At 40.0% G+C, this 26042-nt stretch overlaps 1 protein-coding gene across 1 annotated transcript in view; it reads right to left on the reverse strand.

The window, feature by feature from the left end:
- Positions 1-26042, reverse strand: part of DEPTOR (DEP domain containing MTOR interacting protein) — an 81309-nt gene that overhangs the window by 38536 nt on the left and 16731 nt on the right. Inside the window, exons 2-4 of the mRNA XM_086879612.1 lie at positions 16688-16866; positions 14536-14659; positions 8745-8923 (exon numbers count right to left, since the gene is read on the reverse strand). Coding sequence (XP_086735738.1) covers positions 8745-8923; positions 14536-14659; positions 16688-16866 — 482 coding nt within the window. The remainder of the gene's footprint in view (positions 1-8744; positions 8924-14535; positions 14660-16687; positions 16867-26042) is intronic.

Raw genomic sequence — 26042 nt, forward strand, 5'->3', positions numbered from 1 at the left:
TAGCAAGTCACAGATGACTGTATCAGTTTTGACCTCTGGAGTGGCAGGGTATTACCCCAAAAGAGCAATGTCACACCAAGAGCAAATGCAGGATGATGAGACATACACTGACAGGCTGCTGGGGCTGGCAGGGGCTGGGGGGTTATCTGAAGGAAAGCACAGCTGGAGCTGCTTCCACTTGCGCCCAGAGTGTGCCTAGGGAAGGGTCTGGCTCCCATTCCATGTCATTTTGCTTTCTTGCTCCCCTCTCCAAAGCAGAACCAGTGTTTAAAAGGGAAGGAAACAAATCAACATATAAAATACGAGTTCCTTAAAAAAATGCCTCTGTCTACAGCTAGCACACAGCTTGCTGAGCCAGCCTCCTCTGTGCCTCAGGCCTTTGGCCAGCCCAGTTTTGGTCCCTTGCCAGAGAAACTAGAAGTGTGTGTCCACTTTGGCTTTCAGAGAGCAGTGGCGAGTCCGTGGGCTTGGCAAACACCAACAGCTGCTGAGAGCTGCCCAGAGTGGCTGCACAGCTTCCAGCCTGTCCTCAGCCCACACTGCCCACCTCCCCAGCCACTCCTGGGCTCTTCCACTCTGTCTTGCACCGACACGTGCGGCTGGAGGAGAGCAACTGGCACGTTAGTCAGCACTGGACAATGCTTTTCCCACTCCTCTCAAAGCCTTCCTGTTTTTCTGCTAATCTGGCACTGCAAATGCATTTTAATCATGGCACCTATTCAGATTAGTTTCCTTTTACACATGGATGAATTCCACCTGCTTGGATCTCCCACAAATCCAGGGAGAAACTACAGATGTTCAGTGAGAACAGGGCCCTGCGTCTTGGGTCTTGGATTCCCTGCACTACATGAACACAACACTTGCATTTCCACCTTTTATGAATTTTTATATGCTACACAGACCATAGATAAGCCCACCTGTGCATGTATTCAACCATCACGTTAAACTCTCAGCAGTGCAGCTGTGCTGAATTGTATTTTTTTCCCCATTTGGATTACAAGGAATTCACTTTGAACAGACAATGGATCTAAGCTTGAACTGCTCCTGTTTCCACTGATCCCCTTGTATAAAACTACAAGGCAGATTCTGGCTCTGCAATACAAAAGATTGCTGCTCCAGCTCATCCCACTAAGGGTGAAGTCAGTAATCATGTCCAGAAATAAACAGGTCCTGGAACTGTAAGTAGGTCCAGAAAAAGAAGCTGTGCTATAACCACAGCTCTCTGAGCTATAGCTAGGGAGGGCTTTCTGAGCTGCTTCAATGAACTGTAGTAAATTCATGTAGTCAAAAAAAAAAAGTCTAAACAACTTTTATACTGTCTTTAAAGCATGAGGATTACAGTAGAAAACTGTCAAATGTTCCTTGGGAACTGAAATTCAGAGTATCCTGTTAAGGTGGTATGTTCTGATCAGTGCATTAACATGTTATTTCTTCTGCCTTAAAATAGATATGCAGATACATGTTTCTATATACATTTTGTCTTTCCAGCCAGTTTGCCATCTATTTGCAGTGTATTTTCAAATACATATTACTTTAGCATGAAAAGCCAGTGTTGAATCACACACATTTCAGCAGTCTTTTTGGTTTGTATATGAGGATTTATCATCTTTAATTTAGTAAGTTTACAGAACATAGCCAACTGCTTTTCTTTGCTTCCAAATAAAGTATGGAAAGTACAGTCTGTGGCAAGGGAAGCAAGCAGAAGATGAAAAGGCCCATCTGGGTATCTCTTTTTTTTTTTGTTGCAGCTGTTAAAAACTGAAACCTATTCTCTGTCAGAAAAATAAAATTCAATAGTTAATATGAAATGAATTTTTCATATGTTATTTACATAAAGCATAGAGCATGTGGTTCTTTCAAAACCCAAATTCATTCCCACTGTAGATAAAGACAACTGCAAGAAGAGCACAATGAGAAGCTGACAAACTAAGGAGCTGGGTGTTTATACAATTACATACGAAATTCTTATTATTTGACTTCTTAAAAGGGAAAAATCATTAAAAATATGAAAAGTGGTCTCCAGATTTAGCACAAGCAGCTGAAGTACTGTGGGTGAGGTTACTGTCCCTGTGCATGGGAACTGCCAGGGAAGGGCTGCCACATAAAAAACTGAGAGCTTCTGCCTGGCATCAGCACAGGGGTAACAGGACTTACAATAAAAACAAAGTTGTGTTGCAAGACATCATAGACCAACTGAAGGCTTATGTTACTGAGATAAATCAAGGCATCATCTGTAAAAACATGATGTTTTATCATTTTTAGCCTAATGAAAGCTTGGATATATTCAAAGGCTAATGTGATTCAGGTTTTAGATCAAATAGAAAAATTGTTTTAAAAAATATAGGTGTTGATTTTGGAGAAGAAAGCCTATGATCAATTAAGTTAAGGATTTATGGTATGCTTCAATGATACCTGTAAACTGCTGTCTGCAGTTAATATTTCCAAGAAAGAGGTTCTAAAGAGAAATCTTGAATTAAGGAGGAGTACATTTCACATACATGGCAAGTTTTCACTTTGTAAGTGAATCATAATCAGATAATCATAAGCAGTCAGACATGTAAGGTAAATATAGCAGGACATACTTCATTATTCACATAAACTTTAGAAGAGAAGGAAAGCTTTTCAACAAAAGCAAGAGAAATAATACTTTGTTAGATATTTAATCCACTTCTACAATTATAACAAACTTTCAATTGCATCATGTGCCTTGATGCTTAAAACTAAATGCACTGATCATCTTCACAAAAGAAATTCTTCTGTAAAAAGGTACAGAGTCCTTGCAAAGAATAGGGAAAATTAAATATAGATATAAGACTTTCCTGCAGAGATAGGGACATAGCACGTGTCAACATTTACTGTTCTCACTAAGTCACTGCGAAGTGTTTGTTTTCATCTCCGAAAGTAATTTGCACAGTGGAGTTCGCAGATAAAGAATTAACTCTTGAAAGGAGATAAGCACCTGCTTCTGTGCTAAGCCAGCGGAACATGTGTCTACCTGGAACACACCAGGTCTGATCAAGTGCAATTATCTCCATAAAACTTCTAAAGTTGAAAGGTATTTTAAAGCAGGGTGGAGGCCGAATATACTGATACCATGGCTAAGACGTCTTACAACATACTTATTATCATCAAAAAAATCTTAGCGCTGATGAAATCATATAATCATTCAGGTTGGAAAAGACCTCTGAGTTCATGCAGCTCAGCCATTCACTGACACTGCCAAGTTAACCACTAAACCATGTCCTTAAGTGTGACATCTACACATCTTTTAAATTCTTCTAGGGATGGTGTCTCCACCACTTCCCTGGTCAGCCTGTTCCAATTCTAGACAACCCTTCCAGTGAAGAAATTTGTCTAATACCCAACCTAAACTTGCCCTGGTGCAACCTGAGGCCTTTTCCTCTTGCCCTGTCAATTATTACCTGTGAGAAGAGACCAACCCACCTGGCCACAGCCTCCTTTCAGGGAGTTGTAGAGAGTGATAAAATCTCCCTTGAGCTTCTTTTCCCCCAGGCTAAACACCCGAAGTTCCCTCAGCTGCTCCTCCTCAGACCTGTGCTCCAGACCCTTCCCCAGCTCCATTGCCCTTCTCTGGACACACTCCAGCCCCTCAGTGTCCTTTTTGGAGTGAGGGGCCCAGAACTGGACACAGCACTCGAGGTGTGGCCTCACCAATGCTGAGTACGGGATGATACCTGCCCTGCTCCTGCTGGCCACACTGTTCCTGATCCAGGCCAGGATGCCATTGGCCTTTTTGGCCAGCTGGGCACACACTGCCTCATGTTCAGCCACTGTTGACCAGCACCCCCAGGGCCTTTTCCAAGGGCAGCTTTCCAGCCACTTTTCCCCAGCCTGTAGGACTGCATGGATTTGTTGTGACCCAAGTGCAGGACCCAGGACTTGGCCTTACCGAACCTCACACCATTGGCCTTGGCCCATCACTCAAGACTCCACAGAGCCCTCCTACCTTCCAGAAGATCAATACTCCCAACCAATTTGGTGCCATCCAAAAATTCACCTTTGCTGCCCTTGGTCCCTTGATAAAGATCTCCTTAATAAAGATAATTAAGAGGACTGGCCCCAGTAATGAGTCCTGGCCCCAGTACTGAGCCCTGGGGAATACTCCAGGCCTGGCCATCCAGCCAATTTTTTGCCCTGTGAAAAGCACACCTATCCACACCATGGAAACACAGTTTCTTGGAATGCCACAGGACACAGTATCAAAGGTTTTACTGAAGTCTAGGCAGACCAAAGAAGACAGCTGGTAGGCTGTCGTCTCTGAAAGAGACTCTTACACCCCCCAATCATTCAGGAAAGCAAAGCCTCACCACACCTATTCTGCTGCTGTTCTGAGTCTGGAAATCTGCATCCCAGACCCCTGGAACAGAGGAGACAGCCATGCAAAGTGCTTCATGCTGAACCATGCTGTGGTCACTGCTCAGGGAAGGTGCCGGGGCCATGTCAGGGAAGAAATTACACCAAGCACATGGACTTGAAGGTCAGCAGCAGCTTGGGAAACCCCAACAACAAAAGAGACAGAATGTGATCTGGCATGAGAAGACCAGTTCTCCTGCTCAGGCCCCCATTTCTCGCAGGCTTAACTGTCATACACTGTACATCTGTGGTAGAAGCCAATCCCTGTGTGTTTACATTCCGCAATATATTGAAATGCATGAATGAGCTATGCTTTGGTTGTTGCACTGGAAGAAATGCAAATATTCATCCTGCACATTGTAGGTGTTATCCTAAGACAGCACTGGTTTCTCTTAACAGTATTAACTAGATTTTAAATTTAAACTATTTATCACTGGAAATTCCAGACTTTAAAAATTTCTGCAAGGCAGGCAGATGCTTCTCCATCCCTCAGGCTTTCATACCCAGTGAGTCTTTGGAGGAGGGACAGGAAGACTCTGCTTGTCATGTCAGCAGTGCTTTGCTGTTGTGGCTGCAGGTGCAGGTTAAGCTCTTCAGCAAGAGCTATAAGCAAGTATGAGCCAAAAATGACACCATAAAGAGCTCTGTGAAGGCCCTCTTTTGTCCTTGGACATCTCAGTATCTCTGTTTTCCAGGGTAAGAAAGCGCTGTAACTACACATGCTCACATTGTCCTCTGCCTGCCCCCAGACCATCCTTGCTTTGGCCTGATCTACCTGGGAGCTGGCAGCTGGCAGAGAACTTCTTCTCCTGCTGCATATAAATTTTGACCACAGTAGCTAATCTGTCTCACCATGCCCATATGAAGAACTAAGAAAGATCCAGTCTCCTGGAGAAAAGTCATTATCTACTAATATTACCAAGCTCTACATACCTCAGCATACTTGAAATGGGCTTTTCTACAACTGAGAAATGTGTTCTGTGCACCTTCTGTCCCTGTCTTTACTGTATGTATCTCACCAAACTTCTAATTCTTCCCACAATCTTTATTCCTACAATCTGGATGAAGGCCATCAGTGTTCACAAAGGACAAGTAATTACTGGCAACTACAATCCCAACACCAGCCTTCAAGAAATGCAAAATGCATAAATCCCTGCTACTTATGGGGGCTTTATTCCATATTTCATGGGGGTCCCAATACACAGGAAAAGAGATCTGGGTCCTATTTGTGAAAATGGTGGTTTCTGAGTTATGATTTCTCAGAATATTCTGAGTTGGAAGAGACCCACAAGAATCATTGAATCCAGCTCTTAAGTGAATGGCCCATATGGGGATCAAACCCACAACTTTGCATTATTAGCACCACACTCTAACCAATGGAGCTCATCTCAGTGGTTTGTGTGGGCCAGTCAGATTTTGGCAGGAAACAATTCAGCACTTAAGTACATTTCATCATTTTCATACATAGCAGGGGAATTGTGTATAGTTACACTTGTCCAAAGAGATCAGGAAGATTATTTCAAAACTGATAATTCAATGCTTTTGCAGTGTTTACATAACTCCTCTTAGACTACTATTTTCCTTTTTAAAATTAGCATCAGTGTTTGTTTCCTGTGTGAAACCTGGTTTGTGTCTGACCAATTAAAGAGAAGAAAATATTTCAGGAAGACATTTTGAATACAGTGCCTCAGCTGCAGAATACAGCTTCTCTGAGTAATTGAAATGAAAGTCAGTATTAGCAAAAAGACATTGCGTAATTCAGTTGTGGCTGGAAAACTACTACTGAGATTGGCAACTTGATGCAACTATTTCTATTACTTTCGCATTAGGTGGAGTAATAAATACTTCATCAGAATAATACAGCAAGTTTTCTTTTATTCTATATTGTGGATATCAAACAATACTGCTAGAAAAAGACTGCCTTTAGGATAGGAAATGTTTTATTCTCCACTCCTGTTCAGTCAAGAGTCTTTCTGCTGGTTCTGCCAACAAGGATGCCAATTAGTGTCAAGTAACATTTTGATACTGCTGATGAGAGACAAAACAAAGGAAGCACAGTCTGGTGAAATAATTTATGGTACTAAGACACAGAAAAATAGCTTTCTTTTGTTTTTTAATTGGATCTAGGACTCTGTAAGATGGGTGGGAGGGTGTTGGGGAGACAATACCTCTCCTGCTGTTTTACAGTTTATATCCCTAATTCTGTACTGGAAGTTCTCATTTCGAACTCCCTTCTTAGAGGAAGCCAGCATTACAAGAACCTTCAATATGCACACTGAAGGTCATATCCAGTAGCTAAGATGAACCTCAAACCAGCTCTGTGTTAATTCTGCCAGTACCTTCATCAATATTCCTAACGCTATCTGGACAAATTGCAGTGAAATGAATGAAATCTCCTTTCACAAAGGATAAAGTGTGCACGAAGCATTTTCACTCATAAAAGGTAAATCTCAAGGACACCACTCAGTTTTACTCTTCTTCCAGCACCCCCATCAAGTCCTTGTGAAATCCCCACTCAGTTATGTTTGTTTTATTAAAAACTGGCTGAGGAAGATGACAATACCTTGCTGCAATGACCTGGTATGGACAAGTGAGAAGACCACTTCCTCGGCAATCAACTAATTCCCAGAACCCTGTCTTTACTGAATGAGTTTCAAATTTCTTTCTAAGAGAGCGTTTTGCACATGCTCTTGACTACAAGAAAACGATGGGCAGGGGATAAACCTGCAGAATGGCCAAGGCTATCCATAGAGGAGTAGGGCCAGTGTCACTAAGGAATGACCCCAAAACCTGGCTTGACAGGGGCAAAATGATTTCCCTGCAAACATGCCCTGCTGAGCATCTGCCTTAGTTAATGAAACAGTGGTTGATCTTCAAGAAAAGCCACATCCTGACTTTCTTAGCTCTGCAAAAATTTCAGTAGCTAAGAAAACCCAGCTTTGCACCAAATGTTAAGTCCTGACTATTTTCTCTGCAAAAACATCTCTATCAGCATAAATCTCACTCCTATTTTTTTTTTTTTCTTTTTTCTTGTAAGCATCCTGGTTTGGGACCCCAGGACAGTAGGGGAAGTTTACCACATATGTAATACACAGAAAACGTTCAGTAAAAATAGGAATGAAATCATTGTTGCTGTAAAGAGGAGGGGTGGCATACCTTTCCTGTCCATCAAGCTCTGAGCAGTTGGTACCCTATAAATCATAGGAAGTACAGGAGTAATTATAGAACGGGAAGCTGATCACTGTAAACATTCACAAGTAGCTCCTAGTAATTGCAAGTTAACACGAACATGATTAGAACCATGACAGACCTGTGCAGGCCACTTACATGCCCATTTTTCTCAATTAATTTAAGCTTGGTTCTCTCACAAAGTAACAAGCAACCGAGACAATCCATCATCTTGCGTACTAACAGCCTGCTGATATCATCAGTTTGTTCTCTGTCAGAATTAGGTTTTATGCAACAACACTTGGACCACCAGGATCTGATTATTTTCCTATTGTGCACTAAGTAATGTAGGTAACAACTTCTGCCATTCTGTTGTCATCTCCCCTTCATTGCTCCCAGAGGCACTGCCACTTCTATGGCGGAAAATGCCTGGTCATGGAAGGGAAACGTGCACTGAGAAGAGATAATGACAACACCTAAAATGGAGTTTCGTGCCAGGGGAATCTCTTCACCCTCAAGGCAGTAGAGAGAGAAAACTCTGTCTCCTCCACCCTTAGCAGAAGGAACTTCTTGGTGAAGGTATATCTGCCAGACACATTATACTGGACCATGAAGAACTATTTGATTCCTGCCTCAAAGAAGTTATACAGGACAAATACTATAACACTTCAACCAAAAGTGACATCCTCTTTCTTGCCCAAACATGTTAGAACAACTCTGCTACATGGCCAAGAGGGAAAGCTGCTTTTCTGGCATCAAACTATAGTCTGTTCTGCCTTCAAGTAGGGAGATACACAGACCCTGAAATTTTTATCCTGCATACAAAATTTAGCTTATTTATGACTCTAATCCCTATTTGATCCTTACAAATCTATTTACCTCAATTACACACATTGCAGATAGCAAGTTCTACAAGTTAATTACTACAAGTATAGGAGTATCAATTTTCATCCACATCCTTGAGTTGTTATTACACAGTTTGAAATTCCAGCCATATTCTGCATTTGAGTAAGCATTTTCAGAACTAATACAACACGTTTTTGAAAAAGATACCCTTTTACTAAATAAAGTTACTTACACTCCTGTCTGAAATCATTTAGAACCTGTGATCAGGAAGACAAGGGCCCCTCCACATGATCTGAGCTGAAGAAAGTGCTAGAGTAAGTGTAGCTTTTACGACTTGGCAGTAGTAGATTTCTCACCGTGCTGTATAATCCCGTGCTCCAAGAGCCTGCGGCCGAGCTGCTCCGCTTCGCTCCGTGTCGTGGCCTCTCCTTCCTGGATCAGCCAGTCAATGAACTCCGATGCTACAAAGGTCCGCTCGTACTTGACTCCTTCCTCTTCCCTGGCTTGCAGAAGGGCATTTTCAGAACTCATCAGCCTGGTGTGATTGGGGGGAAAATTGGTAGGGAAAATGGTTCTTCAGAAAAGCAGTGCAGTTCCAGATCTACTCTGGCAAATCCCATTTATATCAAGCAAACGTATATGAAGCTTTCACTGACTTACTAAATCTTTCCTCAAGCTATCAGTCCACTTAGGAAATGAATTAAAACTGCTTAGTCAAGAAATTTAGGGGTTTTATCCCTGTGTGAAGTTAATGCTTTCTTGTTTTTTCCCCTAAAAGAAAATTAGATTTTTAGGTTTTACATTTCCCCCATTTATTGTTTAACATTCTCTAAAAGTTACTGTATAATCAGCTTTGAAAAAAAATTAGCCTAAAAGCAGCAGAATGTGACTAATGTGTTCAAAGCTTCCTAATGAATATTTACAGTTAGTAGGACTATGCCCTGAAGTAATTTAGATGACTTTGAAAATTCTCTCCATAAGCTCTAAAACAGCTGCAGAAAAATTCAAGAGGAGGAAAAAGGTAGTTCTGTGGTTTGGGGGCAGATACATATTGTGCATCCAACATTTGGTGATGCAGCTGCAGTCAGCGAGTTGCACATGAACCTGAACACATTTTAACATCTGAGGCTCACAGTTCTCCGTGCCTCATCTGGCTCTGTGTAACACCAGACACAGGAACATCATGAGATATCCCTGAATCTCCTAGCAACTGGCATGAGAGTAGCTGAAGGATACTAATAAAATTCTTCTCTATTCAAGACACCTATGCAAATGACAGTCTTAAAAAAAAAAATAAAAAAAAGCCTCAATATTTTGTTAATGCAAAAGCCAGTTTGAAAGTCTGAAAGAGAAGGCAGTTTTAAAGAAGAAATGAGAATCATTTCTTTGTAATACAGAATTCCATAGTATCCTTTTCTTCATAACTATTTTATTTATTATAGGCTAATATTAGGACTAGTGGTAAGAATGGAAATTCAAGAATGGAAAGGTTATTTTTTCCATGTAAGACTGACAGGTCCCCTCCCTTCAGCAACTATTTTGAAATAAGGGAACATCTGAACTACAACAGGCATATTCTGGAAGTGCTTAATCTTTGCCCTTCTCATAAAGGAATTGAAATTCAAGCAAATCCATACATGAGCCATCTGCTTCTTAAACTGACAGCATGTCCAGAGATTATGGAATATAACTTTACCTTCTTTGGGAAGCATCAGAAAATTCTGTGCCATAGGAACACAGTGAGACATTTCATTTGAAATTACAGTGAAGAGGTTTCACAGGTTTCAACCTCTGTTATTTCACATGAAAGACTCTTAACTTTAATGAGCACTAACCTGAGGCCTGAACCTACTGGATCTGACCAGGTAGCAAATCATCAAACCAGGCAAAGGCTGCCCAACCACAGCTGTGTGTCAGTGGTAGCACAGTGAACCGCTTATTTAGATGGTGTGTCATTGCCAGCACTCTGAGCTGAGTAAGAGCTGAGAAAGTCAAAATTAGCTGAAGACTACATATTGACTCCAGAACTCTGGCACACTTTATTCTTTTTTAGTACTTTAATTTACAAGCATCTTGTCCCACAGCATTTTGTCACACACTCACCACACAGACCTATTATGGTCCAAGGGACTATCTTTAAATGTGTCTCCTTCACGAGGTTTTTCCCTCCTAGAAAAAAATTGCAAACCCAAAGCTTGTGTTGTAACCATCTGCTTCATGGTTACCCTGGCTCTGCAGGCACCAAATAAAAAATCCTTAGGATTACGTTAATTGTTCTTTGATGAGTCTATAATTAGTTGACCGCCTCATTGAAATCACAGATAGAAAGGGCCTTGAAAAGGCAGAGCTAATGGTTAGATTTTTACAGAGACACAAAAGAAATCTGGAAAAATATCAAGTGGAAAAACACTCAGTTTGACATTTCACACCCTTCTACATAAGCCCAGAATAGCACTGCAAAGGATTTGGACTTGTGAACAGACACTGCAAATTGCCAGTTTAAGAAGGCCAGACACAGCAATCCATGGACTTACATCACTCACTGAAGTAAATCACTGTAACTCCATGGCTGTCAATAAAACTGTACCAATTTACATCAATCAAAAACCTGGCCTTTCATTAAGCAGAACTGGAAACTTCCTCTTACTATTCCATTTTCTCCTTGCACCAAAAAACATGAGGCTATTCATGTCAAAATGTATTATTTGCTAAAATTGGTGCTGTCCTGTGTTAAAGGAATGTATTTAATCACACACTGAAATTCAAACTCCTTTAAAAAAGAAATCTTTAGCCCTGCTTTTATCAAAATAACTGCACCAGAGGATAAAAGCAACTCAATCACTGATGAGTTAAACTGAAAGTGATTCCAAGAATGCATTCTCAAAAATATCTGAAAGATTTCCTGAAATGAAAACCATAAATCTGCACTTCTTTCACTGTGAAATCTGGTTCAAAAATCTCAGTTGATGTCAGCATCATGAAATGACTTATAGCTCCTATACATGACTGCACCAGAAACAACAATCTTGTGTGCCTGACCAAACTCTACTGAGAATTGCAAACATCATAAAAACAGGATGCCTGCACAACTTGATTTTATTTTTAAAGCTGTGAAAGGTCTGTGCTGGATTTATATAAGATTTGTAGGAGAGTTTTGTTGAACAGGAAGCATGTTTATCTCAGTCAATCTATCTGGTCAGTCCTGTAGAGCTTGAAAGCTGATACCAACCTTAGATTGTATAAACTATTCAACAATTTCAGACAAGACTGTAGGAAATCCAGTAGTTTTCATCTCAAGTTATAAATCTGAACCTCAAAGTGTGTTCACAGAAAGTGTTACCAAAGCTTGCAACAATGTGCAGGGAACCTGAAGTGATTAATGATTTTCAGTGCAAATAAAGGGAGAATACAATCAGAGACTGATTTTAAATCTTAAAATCCCGAAGGTGCCCACAGCAGGTGAAGGGGGTAATGCACAAAAAGGGAGAGTTCAGGTTATGAGGAGCTTTGTGGTCATGCAGAAGGGAGATGGGAAAGGGAGCTCCTCAGCAGATGGACAGTCCAAATGTTCCTATGTCCCAGGACAAAGAACAAGGCATTTACCCAAAACAGCTGTCTGAATGTAAAGAACCATCCATGACATCTAAGAATGTAAAGAACCATCTAAGACATCCATGCCTCTTCCCACACAACAACCTGCTGATCCTCCTAAATCATTTTGTTCATTTTATCCACTGGGTACAAATCTGCATGGACTGGTGTTGGGTAATGTCTGCAATTTTGGCAAGCACAAACTATGCTGGCTTCTGAACCCAGTGGTACTCCAGCCCGAATGAAGAGTGGAAAAGAACGGGAAATAATTATAATGTCTATTTTAAATTAGCAAAGCCTAGTGAAGTTCAGCAAACTCTACAACATTAGACACAGATTTTCAAAATGTGTTGGATTTGGATAGATTTCCTTTGGCACAGCTGCATTCCTTTTGCAATCAGGCCCATAGGCATTTTGATAAACAAGCTGAATATGCTGGTAAATGACTTCATGTTTGTGCACGAATACTTTTCTCTGGTTGATTCCATTTATTAATTATTTTAATAGCACTGAATTAATATTTTCTTTCTCAGGACTATCAGCAAACTGATGCAACAGATATATTACACAATCACACATTTCATTGCAGAAGTCTTCCTGACTTTCAGCATTAGGTTTTGAGTATAAAGTGTATCCAATGAAATTGTGAAGGTGTTGCTAATACAGGTGCATGGCCAAGGGAACTAACAAAATCTGAAATCTCTGCACAGGGGATTTTCTGAAATAAACAAAGTGAAGCCCAGATAGCCCAGGTATGCCTTCTTATCTTCCATGAATATAAAATACGTCTGATTATCCATGGTGAATTTTGACTAGCTTTGACTGTCGCATACTGATTTTGAAATGACAGGTATTTTTAATTTATACTATATTTAGCACTCAGGGCTGGTTTTAAAAGTTTCTGAACCCTTCAGATATGTTGCCTAGGAGCAAACACCTCACAAGGATGCAGTTATATTTAGATACAGGTGCTGCTTTTGGCATTAACTCCTTTGCCAAGATGGGAACACTCTCTACTGTTAGGAACCTTTTTCTGCTAGTACAACGTTAGACAAACTGGATCACAGACATTGGTTTGGGGATGGTTCATTCAGAGAAATGGTGATGGAAGCAGACACTGGTAGAAGAGAGTTCTTTCTACTATGGCTCCTTTCAAGCAGAAGACTGACATCAGCCTTGCCAACAAAAACTACTTTTCTTGTGAATAATTGAAATAGAAATGTAGATTTTAAAAAACACTGTTGATGCTCTAATTTGCTTTTCAGAGTATGGGTCAGGCTCGTACACACTGCATGTTTACTGAGTCTAAAGAGTAAATGCTGTGCTTAGTAAGGCACAGAAGATTTTAAAGGTGGCTGATTCATTTCCCCTGTCCCAGTGCATAGAATGGACCATTTTCTCCAGTGATGCATTTTCTTACGTTTTATACAATTCATTATATTTTTAGTTGAAATAGTCACAGCCACTGTGTCTTGGGGAATTTTATATGATGGGTGTAACAAAAGGAGTGGCATTTACAAGTATTTGTTTATATTTTGGGTTCACCGCTGTTGCACCAAACTGATATTCAGAGCTGGCTAACCTTGAAAACAGTATTTATTATCACCTCTTAAACCATGCAGTTTTCTGAGTGCTTTCTTCTCAGATGGAAACAAGTTTTCTTCATCAAGAAAACACAGCATCTCTCCTGGCTGCTGCACACTTCTGCTCCAAGCAAGCAGGAGAGTGGGTGGTACTCAGTCTAGAGCAATACTTCAAGCTTTTTGGTAAATAACACATCACAACTCTTGCATTAATTTGTAGCACATGCCAATATGCATTTTCTTCTCTCTTCTTAAAAGTATCATGTCAAAATCTCTTACATTCTGAATAAAAATGTCCTTAGTTTTATATTAGGAAGTATGGTTATATTGATGGAAGTAATCCAGTGGGATATTCAGTATCTCAGCATAATAGTCTGTTTAAAATCATAATTAGATGCTTTTGGTTGGGTTGGTGGTTTCTTTGAAATTACTTTTAATATAACTTTTCTGACACTGAAACTTTGCAGACTGGAGCACTGAAGACTCATCTCACCTACAATTTAAAATCATACCCCCTGTGAAGCTGTAGATATGGAGTCTCCACAGACATGTAGCTGCTTGTTGAATGCATTTTGGTGTACTAATGTTATAGGAATTATAGTTATGCTTTTACATATCAAAAAATTTACATATCAAAAAGCAATATGTAATTATTTGAATTATTTTGACAAATAATTCCGTAATTATTTTTACAGAACAGATTTCAAGGGCTTCAATTCACATTGAATTCTCATATAGGATGTATTTACAATCTGGGGCATCAGATTTGAAACAAAATGTTTCAAGTGAATATGGTAGGAAAGCAAAAGATAAATAGAAAAGGGAAGGACTCCCAGAAATTACTGGGAGTAATTGCCCAGACCCATTCCTGCATGAATTGAAAGCCTCTGATGATTCCGAAATAGATTAACAAATACCATTTGACTCACATGGCACTATTATAAACATATCATGAATACTGAATGCAACATACTTTTCATACAGTCTTTGTCCTCTCATGAACACCTTCACCTCATTGTCCAGTGGAAACGTCCCGTCATCTTTTCTGAAGCGGTAGAACAGTTTGACATCCTTGAATTCTTTATGCTCATCACAGACTGAAACATAAAATAATTAAACAAAACAACAGCTTCACATACATGTTAAGCAGCTGAGGACCCATTTAGCAGGTACCACTGCTGAGCTTCAAAGCAAGCATGAGTAGAGTCTAACCCCCCGTATTTCTAAGCACACAACTTTACTATGATCTAATGAAAGGCTGGAAAAAACTTTCAGAGAGGTAACCAAATTTATTGCCAAATTTATTGTTCAGGGGAGAAGTGTCCATCAGTTTTGTGAGTATTACTGCAAACATAAAGAGCAAAACAGCATCCATCCACTACATACCCAGAAAAGCTTTTGATGAAACCAGTCTGTTGGTTTATTTGTTTAAAAGGCCACCAGAGTAGAATGCCCAATAATTTAAGGTTTGCCAAACTTCTTAAAGTTAGTCATATCAGTTAGCAGGGATGTAGGAAACCTGAGACTTCCAAAAGAAACAGTTAAAAACCAAAGTCTTCTGTCTTCTTAAAACTGTCTCAATTGCTCTGCCATGCCAGCTAGCAAATGGTACGTACAACATGAGCACACTGAGAAATGCCAAATTACATTTGTAAAACAGCAGCTGATCATGGGCTCTTGTTTATGCAGAATAAAGTGCCATCAAGGGCATAAACTGATGGGAAAGCTGTCCCAAGCAAGCTGCTCCTAACACAGTTGTCAACCCACCTATATGAGGGACCTTCTGCACGACAGAAGCAGAAACCAGTGTCCCTTTCACTTGAGATGGGACTTGAAAGAATGTTCTAAGCATCCTGCAGAACCTGATAGAACCTCTGAACTTACCTTCCCAAGCTCACTTCACAAAGTATTTTGTTAGAGTGCAATATATGAACATTTTCAAGAAACACTTGTTCCATTCCTAATATATACACACATATCTATAAAATTTCTTCTACAGTTTACAATTGGAAGCTAGGGTAGAAAATGCTTGAAGGTTGTCAGAGCTTTCAACTAGCATTCAGCAATACAACATTATTGCTCAATTAAATTAAGTCACTCAGGCATCCACGCAACTCTTCACTGACATTTTCTCAATAGAGTATTAAGTAGACAGATTTGAATACCCTATAATTACTTTATTCTTTAACTATCTACCGTGAGTCCCAGTTTCCATAACAACCCAGAATTTTCATTTAATAGCCAAGCAGAAGCTGAAGAAGTGGCACTCATTCAATGTGTGCATTTCTGACTTTAATTAAGGTGTTGTTAATATACTGCAGACAGCAGCAGCAGCATTGCTGCGCATACAACGACCTCTGCATAAAGTCAACATTCATCTGTTCGTAGTCACTCAGTTTTCTCTTAAAAAAGAAACAAATGGTACATTTGCCGTTTTGAAATGGGTAATACTATAGGCCTGAAATTGAGGCCTTGGATCTTCTTTGCTCATGTGCTTCCCAGCCTCTTTGTGCCCCAAAAGGCAACTAAAAGCTACCAGTGAATTGGAAGTCTTTTCATCAGCATGAATTGTTATTCAAGAAGCTGAAAGGAACAGATCTCAAATAGACAACAAGTTTAGGAGAAAATTAATCAGGACACAGCCAGACCACTAACTTTCTTGCAGCTGTACCAGCACTAATGTTTGTGCAGCTGCTGTGAGGGCCAGGGCCAGGGAACTAATCCACGTGAGAAAAATGATCTTTTTTTTTTTGCTGGCTGATTTTTCAGATGGGTTTTTCAGCTGGAGAACTGCGCTCTCAGGAGCAGGGAAATGAGGGCAGCAGGGAGAGGGGGGACACGATCCAGCTGGGGCTGCTCTGGAGACAGGGCAGCAGCATTAGTCTCCAGTAAATTCCCTGGGTACCAAGGGGGACAGCGCTCCCCACCTCTTCAGGCTCCCATCTCCTTCAGGGCACAGGTGACCAGGCATAGCAGCACAGCTCCAGAGAGAGCCTCCATTTCTGGCATGGAAGGGATCCTACCTGCCCTATACTTGGCTGAAGAGCAGGAGAGGGATTTCCCTTTGTCTCACAGCAGTCAATAAATTTAGCTTAGAATTTTTTAGCAGGTGATACTGCACTTACCATGGTGGATAATGCTGTGATCCAGTAATTTCTGCACCAGTTTAATGGCTGTCTCCCTGTCGGAGGCCTCTTTGTGGTCGATCAGCCAGTCGATCAGCTCTTTGGCAACGAAGCAGTTCGGGTATGTTTTGAGGTGGTGTCGCCGATCCTTAATGACCTTTTCTTCATGCAGTCGGAGCCTGGGGGTCAAATCACCTTGTAAGTATCATTTGCAAAGAGCCTCTTTAACAGCAAGATTGGGATGAGAGCAGAGCAGGGGCACCCAGGCCCTGTTCATAGAATGGGCTTTGCATGTGATGGGCAGAAGAGTCACACACTCAGTTCTGGCATCTCACAACCAGCAAACCCACAGCAACCATTTGTTACAACTTTAAACCCCATAATTGGAAAAGCTTGTTTCCTGCTCAGTGGAAAAGTTTAAAAAACTGAACAACAGCACAGCATATTAAGTCCATTAAAATACTTCCCGTAGGTCAATTAAACTGTCAATAATTTGGAATTAATTTTCCCGCATTACCACTAATGTGTTCCATATTATTTTATAGTATTGCTGCTGTAGGTTTCTTTTTTTAATCTCATTAGTTTTTGCAGCTGTAGCTTCTCCCTTGGTTGGATAACTGCATTTTGCTTCCAACTGCACAATAAGAATAGCATTTATGATTTAAAATTCAGGTGTGAAGCTGTACCAACACAATGTAATCTATCATTAAAAAGTTGCCTCCTACTCCAAATAAAGGAAACTGATTTCTTGCTTAGGGATCTGTTGACAAATACTCTGTTTGCAAAATCTTCATCATCCTGAAAGCAAGTTGGTTGAGATGCTTGAGTGAGAATGCAAGATCCTGATTAGAGTAATACCTTGAGATTCTGAGGTTCTGCATCTTTATGTTTAGTCATTTTTTTTTCCAAATAAACAAAATAAGCAACATCAACAATAAATTAGCAGACGGGGTTTTAAAGTTGTTTGGAGTTTTATGTTTTCTTGTTCCATTTTAATGAATCATATCAAAAAATCTGGTTCTGTAATGTCAACACCACAGTTCTGTGGAAAGCACAGAAATGACAATGCTTGGGCTCCTATCACAAACAGAAACACTGCTGTTCATTTCCAAGTGGCCAGGGTCCTACTGTGTAAATACTCCCACTGACTGCAAAGAGTCCTGAGTAATTCTGTAATAATTGTAGGTGGTACATGGGTAATTGCCCAGAAAGGAGTTAATGTGAGCCTCAAGAAGCACAAAGCAGGAGTATGAGAAATTTTCCTCTCAATGAAATTCCAGTATGAAACAATAATTTCTCTTTAAAATCATAAAGACAAATATTTGGCTGAAATCAATGAAGGAAGTATTATTAGGGCATCAGACAAGACTTAGCTAGGCTTCTACCTAAAAATAGTAGCAAAGCAATGCTCTGTTCTGCAGCATTTAGCCTTGAAGTACACTGGAATTGGCAATCTGGGATGTGAATTCAAATCCAGATTTGCAAACATCATAAAAAAAAAGCAGGACTTTTACATTAAAAATACTGATAAATCAGATTAGTATTCTGGAAAGAAATGCTGGTAAATATCCTACAGATTGTGATATTCTCTGAGCTAAAATACTTCTGCTTAAAGCATATTTTCCAGATGTGCTCTAACAGCTGTCACTGTGCTTAGAAAGAAAAGCATTCACAGTTTTAATTACAGAACATGCAATTACCAGTGTGCTTAATCGAACTTTACAATTAAAATACATTCCAGATTCTGTTAATGTTCCTCTGGTCTTATGTCACACAATAACCTGCAGGAACAAAACTAGAAAAAGAGTGTATAATACAAAGGTTGACAACTCAATCCAGCTTTCAGTCAGTGGTGTAAGTCTAAATCTGATACAAGAGGGAAAACCCCTTCTATGAAATTCTTTGTCCACATGTTGCATAGGAGTATACCAGGACTGGTCTGACATTTCACAAACAAGGCACTAGTCAAGAGCTCCAGAAATGAGCATTTTAAATTCCAACTGCAGGCTTTCCTGCAGTTGGTGGACTTATAAATATTTCAGTTCCTTTGTCATGTCAAAAGACACAGGTTCCCACTACAATCATTATCCTCACTCAGAGAAAGGATCTCTCTATATACCTTTTTGTCTATAATTATAAAACTCATAGATATTTCATGATCTGAATTATTTCCACTCACTTGTTAAAGTGGATCCAATTTGCTAAGAGGATACAAAATCATTAAGTCAAAGAAAACATGATCATATAACCCTTAACAAACCTGAATTTCCACATGAATGTGGGAATTTCTTCTACAATCTATACCAATTATGTCCACACTGAATTATGTCCAGGTTTATTTATTTGAAATAGCAAACACAAAAGGAATTCTGATTTTCACTTTGGTGGTAAACACTGTTCTCTTCATCAAGGCTCCCTCATGTCTACAAATCATTTAAAAATCAAACTCTATGGAGGAGAAGTAGCTTAATAAATTCACACTGCACCTAGTGCAAACTACAAACACAGAAGCCTCAGGTTTAAGTTATTGAGTATATATTGCGGTGTGCCAATCAAAAGTTCAGGCAGGAATTCAAAAAATGTGTCAGTGCTAAGTATTTATCAGAAGCCAAATCAAATTGAATAAAAAGGAATAAAAGGTACCAGTGAATACAATTATACACTGGAACCAATGCTCAAATGAAGCTGTAAATTCTTTATCTCTCAGCATTGAGAAGCAGGCTTCTCACCCAAAGTCCTTGATGTTTTCCCCTTAAGTAATGTTAATCACTTTATGTCAGCTAGTCTGCATGATGATTGGAAAAGACCTAACTTGACATCAAACACATTTTTCTCACTAGAAGAAGTTTTTCTCAAGTGCTGCTAGGAGAATTAGCTGACTGACAAATACTGATGAGGTTGGAAGCAGAAGGGGGAGAGGATAGGTAAATAACAAGGGGTGATAGGGGGACATATTGATTCAACAAGCCTTTGAAATACTGATCCACTTTCTGCAACTTAATAGCTTAACACCAGAAAACAATTTTGTGTGTACCACTACCTGACCCTTATATAATTCCATACATTATTCAAGGTTACCTGCCAGATTTTGCATGTGAAGCCACAGTTTGCCCTACCTGTGGAAAACACTGTGAGCGAGATCCAGAGCATCTGAGAAACTGCCTGTGAAGGTTAACAGGCATATGCAAGCCTTTAATATTTACAAATTTATATCCATGGCCTGTACTAATGCTTACAACAAATAAAGGCTGTATTTGCAAACATGCATGCCAGAATAGTTTTCCTGGGGGTCTGTCTAAACAGGAGTTGCTCCTAATTGACAATATGCAGGGACTCTTGCTCCAAACAGAAGTGCCATCCTCCTACACAGCATGGAACAAGATAACTTGGAACACACTGCTCCTGCTTTGCAGTAAATGTGTTCAGAGCTTTCTGGAACAATGTTATTTCTTAAGATGCCATTAGGCACTTCCATGATAATGAAAAAATCTGATTTTTTTCCTAGAAATGAAGAATCAAGCACTAACTTGGGATGAAATTGCTCTTGCAGATACATGAAACTTACATTTTGGTTTTCACCAACAGGAGTATTTTTATTTCCACCAGGGACATTATGCATTCTGAAGTTCCTTGCCTCTTTTCTGAACCAGTGGGTAAGGATTTACAAGATAGTGCCTGCACAATTAGCTTTCTTTTCCATGCCCAGAAAAGGCCAACATGCTGGATGAATACAGTAAGGATATCATTAACTGAACCACAGTTAAAATATCTCACCCAGCTGCTTTCCTCTATAAAGTCTAATAGTTTGTGCTTGGCTGACATAGATCTTACAAAGCATTATCCAATCTTAGTCCTGTGAATGAAAAAAAAAAAAAATCAGAAACCTCCTGTTGTTCCTGGTAATTTTCTGAATAATTAACCTGCCAGTTCCTACATCCTATATAGTCTCTATGTTTAACTTAGCAAGGCTCAAAAAAATGTGCAGGGAACAGGTTGGTCCCTGACACTTTAAACAGACAACATGGTATGAAGACTTTCATAATGTGCTCCACTCTTACAACTCTTAGCATTCCTGAAACAATCACACACATGAAATATACATATAATAGAATTATGGAATCACAGACACACAAACAGTTTGGGTTGAAAGGGACCTTTGAAGGTCATCATGAGCAGGAACATCTTCCATTATATCAAGTTGCTTAGAGCCCCTGCATGCTGACCTTGAGTATTTCCAGGGATGGGGCATCTGCCACCTCTTGGGCAACCTGTTCCAGTGTTTCACCAACCTCATTGAGAAAAATTTCTTCAGTATATCTAGTCTGAATTCACCTCTTTTAATTTAAACCATTATCCCATATTACAAAAGACCCTTCTAAAAAGTTGGTCCCCATCATTCTTCTAACCCCTCTTGAAGTACTGAAAGGCCACAACAAGGTCTATTCCCCAGGCTGAACAGCCCAAACATTCTCAGTCCGTTTCTGTTTTCACAAGGGGTGCTCCAGCTCTCTAATTATCTTCAGGGTTCTTCTCTGGATCTGCTCCAACAGGTCCACATCCTTCCTGTGCTGAGGACCCCAGCTGGACACAGCAGTCCAGAGGGGGTCCCACCAGAGTGGAAGGGCAGAATCAATTCACTCAACCTGCTGTCCACAATGCTTTGGATGAAATAATATTTGTTTTTTTTTTAATGGAAGAACAAAACACAGTGAAGAATTCACTTAAAACAGAAAACCCTATCAGAATTTACTAATTATTGAACAATATACACTGATGATGTAATTAGTCATGGCACAATGCACATCCTGCCTCAGCAGGCTCAACTGCTGCTGAGGAGTTCTGGCATGCTCATGGGTTATTGCTGTGTTACACCTTATATACACCCTTGGTTGCAGTGACTATCCCAGAATGAGCACTGCCAGGCAGCATTCATTGAATTACTACAATTTTATCAAATTTGGATAAACTGAACAAAACTGTATTAGATCCCTTGAAAATTAGCAGCTATATGCAGAGAGACAAAGGTGGTTTCTGCCATCTTAAAATTCTTTCACAAGTTTCATGTATATATAGAACTTCTATAAGAGAAGTATTTACTTTTTTCCAAGGAAAACTAGTCATGATGTCCTTTGTGAGAAACATATATGGACAAAATAAGTATCTTGCCAAAGATAAGGATAATTCATGGTGGCTGAAGAGCACAGGTTTTTCACACCTCTTCTCAAGGCACATCCTCAGTGCTCCACTGGCAGGTAGAATTTCCCCTTTCTGTTTGAAATAGAAGAGTTTTGTATCCTCCAGAGGTTAAAAAATTTGGTGTTTCTAACATAAGCACATGACCTGTCTAAAGGATGGCAGATGGGCATCTCACTAAAAGATCACATTTTCCAAAGCATCTCAGTGACTTAGAAGCAGAAGTCCCACTGAAATTTAAAAATTACAAGTCAGTTGCACACCTGATTCATTACAAAATATATGAGCATAAGGTGGCATTTGTGTATATATATACATACCCAGGAAAACACTACGTAAAATATACTTTATACTAAACTTTCGCCTTCGCACTGTCAGCAAAAAAATAAAATAGGTCAGTGAGGATATGAACTTTGTACACAGAGGCAATCATGAAGGTAGTCTGTGAAAGCAGTGTGTGTTGCTGGGACAAGCATTTCCAGCTGGGCTTGCCAAGTCTCAGCTGAAGTGTCAGCATTTCACTGCTGCCTGTTCCTCTTTCTATTTATGCTTCAGCTCCGCAATCACTTAGTTCTGTTACTTGATATTCACGGGAGCTAAATTACTTTTAAAACATGGTGTCATACTGGAAATAGGATGAAGATATTTCTGTTTTGGTAGCTGTGGCAGAGGTGGAATTCTGCCATCTCAAATACATTTAGAAAGGGTGTCTTCAAAGCAGCTTCTGATCGCAGTTCTTATCACTGTGACAATCTCCCCTATTTTGCCCACAGCCAGGCATGCAGTCAAAGTGAGGAGATGCCAGAACATGGAGCCAGATAGACTTCAAATAAACTATCTCTTGGTGCACTGCAGAGGAAATCCTAAATCCTCCAAAGAAACGATGGTTCACCAGTGTCCCTGTGGCTTTAAATAAAATATCGTGGCTGCCTCTTTTATGAAGTCTTTTTTAATACATTCAGAAAGTACTGAGGCCACTAAGCCTGCAACCAAAAGTGAACAAGGACATCCCCAATACTCCTAACATCTTACTAACACTGTCAGGGATCAAACCAACTCTGGGGAACAGACACAGGCAATGCTCAGGGTTTGGGATGAAATCAACATGATGTGTTTCAGGGACTCTCAGCCCACAAATTCAGGCCAGAAATTCGGAGCCACAGCTTCCAGAGTACTCCAGACTGCAGAGGAAATTAAATCTGTGTGTTTGTATTGATCTGTCATAAAACTAGAGACCCCTTGTAAAACCTACAGAAGCTGTGAAGTGACTAATCTCCCTGCCTGCCAAGCCATTTCACTTGCATTTCACTTTAAAGTAAAATGTCCTCAAACATGAATAATATATCTAACTGCCTGTGCACTTGAACCTTGAGACATTCTTGCTATAAAGGATAAAACTGGGTTTTATAAGAGGAAAACACAGTATACAAGCAAGTTTTTATTTCACCTGCCCCTAGTCATATAAGGAAAGTGGAAGTCAGCCTGTCTCAGTCGGGCTGCTCACTTTCTAGGCTGAAGCTGTCAGAGTTCAGCAAATCACAGCCCTCCTTCTCTAAATGGAAGTCAGACGTAATTGTGCTTCCCACTCAGTTATGGATGAGCTGGGATGCACCACGGGACAAATGGATGCAGGCCCCAAAGCCTATGGGATACTGCTGTGTGGATCCTCAAAATAACTGAAATATTTTTCACTCAAAAAAAGCACCATTTTTGCTAATATCCATCAACTAGGTTTTTATCCACATTAATTTTCTGTGTCTCCATTCCATGGATATTCTTAGGCTTATTAAATCAATGTGTACTGTGAGGAGTAATTTTTGCAAAGGTATTTTTCCAAATCCAAACTGAAGACCACCAAAATTTGAAAGTGCAGACCAGGAACCATAGCAGAACTATTATTACAGACATCCTATGACTGGATTAACATGGTAATAAGCTCACCAGCTCTTGTAGACTTCTCAAAAGTACCTCTCAATAAAGGAATTATTTTATGGATAGCAAACTCAGAAGAAGCAGTGAGGTCTCAAGGGAGGCTTCTTGCACTTCTCAATTGCACTTCTCAATGAAATTTGTGTCAGGGAATGCAGGCATGTTATCTCAGTATCATGTCTGGAAAAAAAGAATGTTCTTTTGAAATGCTAAATGTGCTAAACAGGGAAAATACAGGTCAGAGAGCTCAAACCCCACTGCTACAGATATTCCTGATAGCACTGCCCTTCAGGAACCTGGAGAGACCAGCAGCTGCAGAATAGGATGCTCAGCTACAGACCTGCATGATGGGAGTCAAGAAGGGCTGCACCAAGGACACAAACAGCTGTGGGTACCAGAAAGCCCTGCTGTGTGAGAACTCCTCTCCTCGATATACCTGGCGTGCCATGGGGGTAGGGCAACCAAGAAAGTTACAGGATGAAGTCTCTTACACAGCAAGGCTGACACCTTTTTTACCCAGAGGGAAAAGCTAACTTTAACCTTGGTAGGCACTTGCACTGTGTGCAGCAAGTTTCAGACCACCTGAGAAACCAGGTCTTTTCTCCACCCACCTCTCAGCACACCTGGGGAAGAGCAAATCTCTAACACCCAGAACGCAGCACAGTACTGAACAAGCCTGGAGTGCAAACAGTAAAAGGGGTTGTTATGTGCCAGAGATAACCCAAGAAATCCATGGGAGAAGTGAAATCAGTCAAGTGCCTAATCTTGAGCGCAGTTCAGAATTTCTCCTACCCTGTCAATAAGTGACAAATAAGTTCTGTAGGGACGTTATATGGGTAACTCTGAGTTCAAAGTCCTTCCAGGAATGGCTGCTCTCAGCCTGAGAACCACAGATCTGCAGGAAATTTTCTCCCTCATATTCTGCACTTCTCAGAGGAGCACCAACTGTTTGGACTTCTTGCAGTGGTCCTTGGAAACCCTACTGAATGAAAGAATAAAAAATCTGCCTTCGTCATTACTAAAGCATCATACTGCAGTAATATCTCAGTTGCTTTTAGCAATTGTTTTCCATCTCTACGCTAGCAGTTATCCAAATACTGTGCTGAATCATGACTGTTATTAAGCATAAATATCCAGTACCTGACAGGTAAGATAATGAGTAACAAAATGCTTAGTGTTAAATATAATCGTTAACAAACTTGATTTTCTACTGGGGCTACGACTCAAAATTTTTAGTTCACGTGCAACGAATAAATAGGTCCATCTTAAAATTAATAGAGATGCAATATTCTTTCAAGATACAATATGTTATATTAAAACCATCAAAGTTTGTTTATCTGTTCACATTCTAAATGAATAGCCTCCTTTCTTTCATGTTTAGTATAACTGCATTTCTAGGATTTATTTTTATTTTGAAGGCAGCTGTATAGTAGTGCAAAAGTACTCATTAGAAAAGGCAATTTGTATTGAATTTCTTTAAATTAAAAAAAACCAAATCTGTCATGTTTTGACAGTCATACATGCTTTTTTACCTCCTCCAGCTGGCAACACTGGCAGGATGCTACACTGACCAAAGCATGATTCAAGGGAGTTCTTTCCACTGTCTTCCAGAAGTCTATTGAAATTCAGTGGTTGACCACTAAACTGTAAAACAAAGGTGGAAAACCGATGTAGATTTTTTTAACACTGAAAGCAATGATCCATTTGACTGGATTGCCTAGAGGCAATTAAATTGTTAGAGGATGACCTTCACAGTTCATAAATAGACATGGAGGAACAGGTAAGACTATAAAATGTAAGGCTAACAACACTGTACACTAACAACAAAATGCTCTGCTGGAAACTGTGAACTCGGAGGCTAAAATCAACAGACTAAGAAGTAGCTGAACATGCAGTAGTGACACTTCCACTGAGTACAGGCTGAGACCATGCTGAGACCAAGGGCAACCTCATATTGCACTAACAGAGATGTTTCCAGAAATGATGGGAAATCCAGTTGTTTATGCCATTGTATCTGATACTACAGAACATCATCTAAATAGTGCTTTGTTTATGACATCTCATTCAAGAATGATCAGCTCAAAGCAGTGATACAGCTCTACTCTGGTATGATAAATGATGAGCCAGTCCCATGAGCAGAGAGATGATACTGGATTGGGAATCTGGCCTTACCTAGACAGAAAGTGAGAGGAGGAGGATTGCTGTCTATAATCTTTCAGGTGAGTTGAAAGCA

The sequence above is a fragment of the Cyanistes caeruleus genome, chromosome 1 (genome assembly GCF_971803275.1).
Source record: "Cyanistes caeruleus chromosome 1, bCyaCae1.hap1.1, whole genome shotgun sequence".
Lineage (NCBI taxonomy): Eukaryota > Metazoa > Chordata > Aves > Passeriformes > Paridae > Cyanistes > Cyanistes caeruleus.